Raw genomic sequence first — 9,654 nt, 5'->3', positions numbered from 1 at the left:
TTTTTTTCTCTTATTTTCTCTTACTTAGCCAAGTATATAAGTAGAGAAAATTACATTTCTCTAATTTTCTTTTCTTTTTAAATTTTCTCTCTTTTTTATTTTTCCTTATGAGCCAAGCAAAACATAAAAGAGAATATTTAAGAATTATCTGGTAAGGATTTCCATGTCTCTTTACTTATCATTGATTTATTTATAAAATAATAAAAAATACATTAAAATAATAGACAGATTTGTTCTAAATTTAATGGAAGTCAAATTTTGAGAATTACTGTGGCAGGATTTTGCAAATTAAAAGAATGTCTAAAATAATAATACCGAACAAGTTTCTAATTTAAAAAATTAAAAAATTTAAAATGATTTTAACGGTTGGACAAATCTCACATCATACGAATATATAAAAAAAAAAATCTAAATTATCCGTACAAATCATTTTTTTGGCACAAAGTACAAAGCATTTCAAATATCTTTATTTATTTTGTATTATTTAAAAATGATAGGAGGGAGAGCGACATATGATTTTAATTTAATGGAATCAACTTTAATTTTAAGATTAATTTTGAGTTATAAATAAAGAAACAAACAAATTGTGTAAAGGAAAAAGAGTAATAAAGAAGAAGAATGTAGAAAGAATTATCTGGTGGGATTTTGCAAAATCTGGCCCCCGAATACTAAGCAAAGGAAGAGACACGTGGAAACAAATAAAAAGATTTGAGGAAAGAATACAAGATATTTTGGAACTGATAAAGCACAAGGCGCCCCGAACAGGGCTGGGGGGAGAGTGTGGAACAGAAAAAGTAGATCGACTGAGACTGAAACAGAGAGATCGAAACATCGGAGAGAGATATGGGAACAGAGACAGGGAGACATCAGAATTCCAGGCGGATGAGTAAATCCAGGAGGTCTGTTTGGTTCCTTGGTCAAACTTGGTTGTAGATCCGACTGCTTTGTATTTATATGACGTTCGATGTTTCCTGTCTTCATTAGTCTCCGCAATCTTGCCTTTGTATCATGACCAAAATTCACATCGCCTATGAGAATTTTAACATGTTATGGTTTGTGGTTTCGCTTTCCTGTGCGTTTATTAACATCTCCATTGTGGTTGATTGCTTTGTCATCCACTGTTTTACTCGTTTTAGACGAAAAATTCGGTTCATTGATCTTTGAATTTTTCTCGTTTCTGATTCAAAAAGCGTCATGGACCTGTTAGAAAATCTCTATGGATCGTGAATATGTTTTTGGTTGCTTCAAATTTGCTCAAAATCACGTTTTCTGGTGTTGGGTCCGAAAAACCCGTTTCAGACCCGCGGGTCAACCCACTAGAGATTGAAGACAACATCCAATAAGTGCTGAAATTTTGCAGGCTCTCCTTTCAGAATTTTCTAGTAATTGATATAATTATATTTCAATTTTATCTGAGCCATAAAAATTAATTTGAATTTTTCAATTTAAATTGAAATTATTTGATTTTGAAGGGCTGAATTAGTGCCCAGAAAATTGAAATTTCTGGGATGTAAATTTATGTACTTGTTCATCTTCACTCTCCCTAGATTAATGTATAGAACGTATACTCTCCATTTTTTAATTATAATTGGAGTTAAATAATAGCTTTTAATATATTTAGTATGATCACACTTTTGCTTGCTCCTTTTCCTTTCTGCTTGACAAGGATTATCGATCATTAGAACATGAAAGTAATTAGAGAGCAGGACAAATAAGGACCTTACAAGAACATTAATATCAAGTTAGGACCTCTTCACAGCTAAAGCTCCCAAATTTAGCACCCTTTCTCTTATATTTCAATACTAAAATCTTTAAAAAAAAAATATTGATTTGGCATTAATCTTCTTATGATGTCCTTACTTGTAATTTCCTCAAGTAATTAACTTTTGTACTAATTATAAGGCCTTGTCATATTGAGAAGGTGAAATTGTATGGAACTATTATTTAATTTATTTGTATATTGTTGTGGCATTTGATTGCGACAAAGACTCATGATTTGATCCTTCGGGGTTATATTTGATGCAATATATTATTCATGAATTGATGCTGATTTACTAGTTTGAGAATTTTGTAAACACACGGTTGAAAATATGTATATATTCAAATGGTTGATTTTAACTTCCTAGCATGGGAACTTTATTTTGTACACTGATGAGAATGTTTATCACTATAATAGTGCATTCATTAAAGTCTACCAAAATCGTTTAATTCCCTTTCTTGATAGTAAATAAGGCAATTTCAATTTATTATTCCAATTTGAGAATATTGTTCTATGAACTGTTCACTTCCAGTGTTGATGGAATCAATGGAATTATCATGAGAAATGTTTAAAGCTACCTAATTTTGTTTGAAAAATGGTAGAGAAGTATTTTAGAGAAGCTTATTGAAATTTTTTGATGAGCCAGATAGAGTGGGAGTCTTTGAAGGAACTTGAAATTTCTCTTACCCTCAAGTCTAGCCCAATCATTATCATTTTTAATTTATTAGGAAAATTTTTAATGGTGGGACGACATTATGTTTTTTTATGAATTATATACATAAATTATATTCTTTGGTATTTCTGTATGCTTGAAAGCACATTATTGAGAGCGGGTTAATGTTTTCACTCACACTTGGAAGGGGAGCCTAATTAAGTCAGCATTTTTGCTTCTCATATATTAATCAACATTGGTCACCACATCATCATTCTGTTAGCCACATTAACGTAATTGAATAATGTTAATTTTTCCTCAAGAGATCAAATCGATGATTCCTCCAGAGTAAAAGTTACATCATTCTTATTTTTTAACTTTTAACTTTCATGTTTAGTTCATGCAATCACTATTAATCATGATTAATAATTTTAACCCCTATAACTCCAATACCTATTATTAGTGTCATGTGTATCCCTAACTAATATAAATATTCTCCCTCTAATTAAATTGAAGTATCAAGAAAGAATAACAATTTCTTTTTTCAAGTTGAGAGTGTTTTCTCTTTTTAGCTGCTTAGAGTGTTTCCTCTCTTTCTTTGAGTTATAAACCACTTACTTTCCTATGGGCCTTCGCTGAGTTCCTAAATTTATCTTTAAACCATCTTTCTGCTGTTCTTTGATTTTTTGCAGTCTCTTTAGATAATTGTTTGAGGATACTAAAAAATATCCGTTATTGGGAACTTGATCCACAAACAATATATATCCTTGGTTATACTATATTGCTTTTGTCGGTTTTATTTAGCTTTCCTTTATTTTGTAGCATAAAAAACGGCCAAAAAGAAGAAACTAGTGGCAGCAAACGGACATGGATGGAGCACCTACATGCATTACCAATCATACAACATCTTCTCTCCAGGTAATTACTTATGGGCAAGACTTATATATTTAGTATACTTTCATCTAATCAAATCAAGACGTGTATTTTAATATGTTAATAATATTAACAACAAGAATTCATTATAAAATAAATAATCTATAATAGATGCACATGTCTTGATTTAATTGGAATCAAGCATCTTAAATATATAAGGTTAAACATATAAGTTTTTCCCATTATTTAAATTTTACAAGCTATAATTAAATCAGCATCTTTAATTTCATTTGAACGATACATGATTACAAACATAATTTTGCTCATCAACACTAATAGAAAGAATTGAAACTATACTTTGTTATGCATCTTTAGTTTTTGTTTCTTTATCTATTATTGTAAAATAAAGAAACAAAAAATAAGTGTGAAAAGGAAAATGAATCATAAATAAGAAGAATATATAGATAATTATTCTGGTAGGATATTGCAAAATATCGTCCCTGGATAGGAAGCAAAGAAATAAATAAAAAGATTTGAGCAAAGAGTAGATTATGTGTAAAGCAATAGGTGTATAAAGCAATAGGTGTACCAAACAGGAAGAAAGTGCGAGGAGAGAGAGAGACTTGAAAGAAAAAGTAGATCCAGAGACTGAGACTGAAACAGAGACAGAGAGACGTCAGAATTGCAGAGAGAGGAAGAAGATGAGGGAACCCAGAATGTATGTTTGGTTCATTCATTGTTTTCTGTAATCTGTTGTTGCTTCCTTCTCTTCTGTTTCAGTTCTATTCATCAAGCTAATGTTATGTGTAAATTATGTTTACTACTTGCGTGTATATTTAACTAAACAAAAACAAATTAAATTAAAACTCTAGAAAAATAATCAGAATCTCTTAAAAGAAACAAGTTTTAATTTTTAAAAATAATCTGATATAGTGTATGAAAGGTATATGAGTGGGAATAAAAAGAATGCTGTAGAAGTGAAGATACAAGTCATAAATTTTACAATAACTAAATAAACATTTTTTAATAAGGTTAGATCCACTAAAATATTATAAAATCTAAAATCACTAAATAATAATCGCATCTTAATATATTAACCAATTATGATATATTGGTTTTTGCGGGTTATATCTTTCCTTTACTTTGAAGCATAAAGAATGGCCAAAAAGAAGAGAGTAGAGGCAGCAAATGGACATGGATGGAGCACATAGAGCAGTGTTTTAATTTTATGTGTAAATGGCCAATCATACAACATCTTCACACCAGGTAATTACTTATTTAAATTTTAGAAGCTATAAATTAGCTTCTTTAATTTCATTTGAACGATATATGATTAATTACAAACATACTTTTGTTCATCGACACTAATAGAAAGAATTGAAACTATACATTGTTATGCATCACTTCGTTGTTAGTTCACGTTTTTTTTTTTTTTATAAAAAAAAACCACCTTTTTTAAGGCTAACAAATGGTGAAGAAGACGAACAAGAAAAAGAAGGAAGCAACAACGATCAAAAGATGCTAATTGCAAAAGATGATGACATAAACATCGAAGAAGCAGCTAGCAGCAACGGTGAAAAAAAGGCACATATGATTGATGATGATGATGATGATGGTGGTGGTGATGATGAGACAAGAGTAACGAACATTAAAGAAGGAATAAGTTACAGCAAGTGGTCACAAGTGGGAGATGATATCTTGGGCTAGATTCTTGAACACTCATGCTTCAGTGATTACCTTCGAACTCGAGCTGTATGCTCAAGTTGGCAGTCCATTGTCACTAAATACATTGCCAAGAAGCAGTGTCTTCCACAGCCTGAACTGCCACTTCATTATCTTCAAACAATGGACAGCCAAACTGTCCATTCTTCGTCTTGCCCACAGCAAGTGTCTTCAAGTTCAGTTACACATTGCCACCACTCGAATTCATCCATTATTGCTACGGCATGGTTCAAGGTTGGATGATCATGTGAAGCTTCCCACGATTATTTTAATGTTCCTGAAACCGATGTTCAGATCTTCTTCAACCCGGTAACAAAGGCTAAGGTTTGCTTGTCATCAAGGTTGAAAGTGAAGAGTAAAATTAAAAGAATTGTGTCATCCACAAACTCCAATGACCCAAACTGTGTTGTGGTGTGTATCTTTTACCTCCATGATATTTTCGCCTTTAGATGGATTTCTGATGAGTCATGGACTATAATCGTTGAATGTCCTATGACAAGAATCACCTTCATGCACATAGAGATTCTCCATGGAAAATTGTATGCTCTGACCAACGAATCTAAAAATTATTTAATTTTTATGACTTGAAAAAACAACATCTAAAACCTGAGATATTAGCTAAGCTTCCTCTAGTAGTACCTAACATTATTAGCACTGAGATAATTCTCTCTTGGTATCTTAATGAAGTTTCCCCTAGGTACTTTATAGAAGCTAATGATCACATTCTTAGGACTCTGGCCGTTGATTCTTCATTTGGAGAACTATTGCTTGTTTACCTGTATTACACTGCTTTCCTTACGTACAATTGTGGGGGCTATAAGGCAAAGGAGTTTGCCAATCCGCCTGAGACTGTAGACAGTATAAGTGTTCAAATTGGACATGAGTGACGAACCTAGGTGGACTGAGGTTGAAAACTTGGAAAGTCTTGTGTTGTTTGTTGGCTACTGGAAGACTCTTGCATTGTCGTCACGTGTTGCTCCTCATATCCCTCAAGAGTTGATTAAAGAGAATTGCATATATTTTTCTTATCGGTTTCCATGTATTGAAGGCACGAACGAATGGAAAGTCTTGAAAATTGGGAGACATTGTAGGACTGAAAGAAGGATTGAATACTATAATTGGAAAGATCAAGTTTTACTGACCCGCCATGTCGTGTTTGGTTCATACCAAATCTTTGATAACTCTCACGTTTCGCTACATGTTACATATTGAAGGTCTTGTCTTATATAAGAAACATTATTGTTTTCCACGTGATCTACATCTAGCTTTTTTTATTTGCTTGTTTCATAAATTTTGGTTCTTTAAATTAGAATCTATTTTGCTCCTCTTTCATTTGCCATTATGTTGCATATTTTGCATCAAATATGAAAATTACACCTCTTGAAGAAAACGTGCTATGCGGACATAAATTGGTTCCAAAATTAGTTCGACTGACACCTTGTCTCTCATCAAATGTAAAGCATGCTCACACCCACAAGAAGTTAATCCACTTCTACAATATAAAGCTTGAATATTAGACCCAAATATATGGCAGCACATCTATATAACTTATTTTAAAAAGAGGCGTATCGCTTTGCAAATCTGCTATTTAACGAAGCTGCGGGCAATCCTTCCAGAAGGGAAATAGTTTTGGCTGCCCCTGTTTTTGCATCCAAGGGCTCATCAGGTGAAAGTGAAACTTGAATCAGCAAATTTAATAACCGGGGGAGTGGGGCATGCGCCTGAATAACATTTAAGAGACATATAAGGGTTGGTCAGGATTTTATGTGGGTAAAGCCATTCGGTAGAAAAATAAAGAGAGCAATTAAGTAGCATGTTCTTGAAACAATTGATCACCTGATTCATACACCTTAAAACAATTTCATGGATACATCTGTAAACAATAAAAGACTCGTCCAATTCTTCTTTTAAAGGAAGAACTCTCAAAAAACCTTAAATAACCTGTCAAATATATTCAGGAGAAATTTACATAAATACCAATAGAATTATTTGGCTATCAAGTGCTTTTACCAAAATAAAATTTCCTATCAAGCAAAAGAATGTCGATTTAAATTATATGGTGAGTATGCATATTAAAGATATGAGAAGTTACCTTATCCAATGGAATTAAGTTAAGGTGCGTGTTTATCATCTTTGCCACAGCAATAGCTCCATTATCCCACACCATCACGTTTGTCTCATTTTCTCCAAGCAGAAGAAGAAGCCGACACAATAACTTGGGGTATCTAGTATTGTGTTAAAGAAATGCTAAACTAGCTAAAACAAATAAGATTTACTAGTACAAGAAATTTGAACCCACGAGTAGTCAAATCCTCTACAACACTAAATAAAAAATAGAGAAAATTAATCTTTTAGTTCTCCAACTTTTAAGTCACTTGTAACTCAGTCCTTTAACTATGACTCGCTGTGACTCGGTCCCTTAACTATGACTCGTCTATGATTTAGTTCCTCAACTTTTGAATGACTTACAAATTAGTCCCTTAATTTTTGTTAATTTTTTTTCATGTTAGCTTATATTTCACATTAATGAGCAAGAGGAGGGTATGTTAAAATAATATATGAGCATTTTTTATCCTTCTTATTTGATAAGAAATTTAAAAAAAAATAAAAAATAAGAATCAAGTTATAGGTGAATCAAAAGTTGAGGGATTGAGTCGTAGCGAATCATAATTGAGATATTGAGTTACAAGTGAGTTAAAAGTTGAAGGATTATAAGATTAATTTTTCCTAAAAAATGCTAAATATATGTAAGTCTGACTTTCATTGGCTATGCTAATAAAATCTTTTTATTCTTGGGAATTATTAAAATGAGAGTTTATTAAAGTAAAAAGAGAGAGAAAAAAAAAGAAAGACATGGACAAGGATACTTTATAACTAAATCATTATCATTCATGCCCAACTGTCCAATGCAAAAGGCAGCATTACTTCTCATTCTTGCCTTGTTGGAAGATGATAGTTCCTTCAATAATAAGGGAATCACTTGCTACGGGGGAAAAAAAAAGAATATAACATTAAATAAATCAATTGCATTTCCCAAAATAAGCACATTTATTAAAGACTATATATTAAAATAGGGGAAAAAGAAATTACATCCAAGTGTTCGGCAAAAAAGCAGATATTTCGAGCCATCACTCCTTTATCCTCATCTCGAAGTGTGGTCTTCACAAAAATGCTTATCACCATCGCTGTAAAGTTAAGGACTTAAACAGTTAAATTAATGAAAAGAACTAGTTTATTTACCATAACATTTATAATTATATAAGTTTATAATTTTATCACCTATACTCCCTTTCATTTCTGCCACCTCGTCCTGAAAAGTAGACACAAGTGTTTGAAACTTTGATGAGTATATATTATTTAGAGATAATCCACATTAACAATGATGATAAGGATCTGCAATAGTGGTATGTGGTATAATGTTATGAAATGCAGATACAATGAAAATAAAGATTATTCAGATGATATTGTGTTGAAAAGGTCTTGGAATGATTTAGCTTCTGTTTAGGATAATATAAGAGGAAATTGGTGGGTAGAAGTGATGAATGATAAAAGTACCTCTTGTTGGGATGATTGTTGGATTAATCAAAAAATTAAGTTAGGACATGCTGTTTTACAGGATGTGCCTCCAGAATTAAGGGGGTGGAGGGTGCGTGATGCAGTTAATGAAGTTGCATGCTGTAATGAAACCTGATAATAGTGATGGAAATGATAAAATTTATGGCGTTCGGGGGCAACAAGGTGATTATACAGTTAAGAGTGGGTATAGATTGTTGATGGAAAATTCTTGGGGGCTGGAAGTTAAGATTTGGAAGTCGGTATGGCCTAGAATTGAGAGGATTGAAGTGTTTTTGTGGCTTGTGGCTAATGATAGGTTGCACACTAGTGAATCAAGGTTCAGAAGATGGGGTGTATCTCCTGCCTGTTCTGTTTGTGGGCAAAATGAGTCTGTTTTACGTTTGTGAAGGGATTGTGGTAAGGCTGCTGGCTTTTGGCAGTGTATTGTTCCAGGTGCTATAAGTGAATATCATCCAAAAGGCAATAACAATAGTTTCACTTACATAAGAAATTTTTTTTTGTGAATTGATTTTTTGGGTTTTATATCAGTTCATAAGGCTCAATCAATTTGCGGAAGTAATTAACATGGTTAGGAGTAGATAACATCTAAATTATAATAGCCATTTTTTTAAAAGCAAAATCTGGTGAATTGAATTTTCAAAGATTAATTAGAGCTAAAATAAAATATCATTACTGAAGATAAATGACAATCTTTTTTTTTTTTTTTTGGCTTACAAGAGATTCTCAAACTTTGACATAACAACCGTGTATAACAGTAACTCTGGATATTTCACACCTATTATGTCAGTTAAATTTCTATATATATATCAAGTGAAAAATGACATATTTATCCAAGATAAACTCTAAGAAAGTACATGAATATAACATAAAATTAAGGTGTTGATGTGAAAATTTTAAAAGTCGTAACTCAATATATAACACAGTTATACATAAGATAAAACATCTTTGAAGAGCTGCTCTCAATTAGATTCAATTAATAACATTTGAATCTAACCCAATCAAATAGTTTCATAAAAAAGAACGTGAATCATAGCATTCAAGTTGTATTAGTGAATAAATTAAACTTGAAACA

At 32.0% G+C, this 9,654-nt stretch overlaps 1 protein-coding gene across 1 annotated transcript; it reads left to right on the top strand.

The window, feature by feature from the left end:
* The first annotated feature begins 728 nt into the window (after positions 1–728).
* LOC129285197 (uncharacterized) lies at positions 729–6,255 on the top strand. The gene is made up of 4 exons (XM_054920777.1): positions 729–899; positions 3,234–3,329; positions 4,434–4,550; positions 4,745–6,255. The coding sequence occupies exons 1-4, from the start codon at positions 844–846 to the stop codon at positions 4,989–4,991; spliced, it is 516 nt and encodes a 171-aa protein (XP_054776752.1). The 5' UTR covers positions 729–843; the 3' UTR covers positions 4,992–6,255.
* Positions 6,256–9,654: the final 3,399 nt, after the last annotated feature.

The sequence above is a fragment of the Prosopis cineraria genome, unplaced genomic scaffold (assembly GCF_029017545.1).
Source record: "Prosopis cineraria cultivar Desert tree isolate PC_DT_omini unplaced genomic scaffold, ASM2901754v1 PC11, whole genome shotgun sequence".
NCBI lineage: Eukaryota > Viridiplantae > Streptophyta > Magnoliopsida > Fabales > Fabaceae > Prosopis > Prosopis cineraria.
The sequence above is the reverse complement of the archived record's forward strand: the minus strand, read 5'-3'. Positions and strand labels throughout refer to the sequence as shown.

Coding starts and splice junctions, on each gene's coding strand:
- LOC129285197 (XM_054920777.1), top strand. CDS start 844: ATGGGAACAGAGACAGGGAGACATCAGAATTCCAGGCGGATGAGTAAA. Junction 3,330..4,433: donor ATACAACATCTTCTCTCCAG/GTAATTACTTAT, acceptor TTTACTTTGAAG/CATAAAGAATGGCCAAAAAG. Junction 4,551..4,744: donor ATACAACATCTTCACACCAG/GTAATTACTTAT, acceptor ACCTTTTTTAAG/GCTAACAAATGGTGAAGAAG.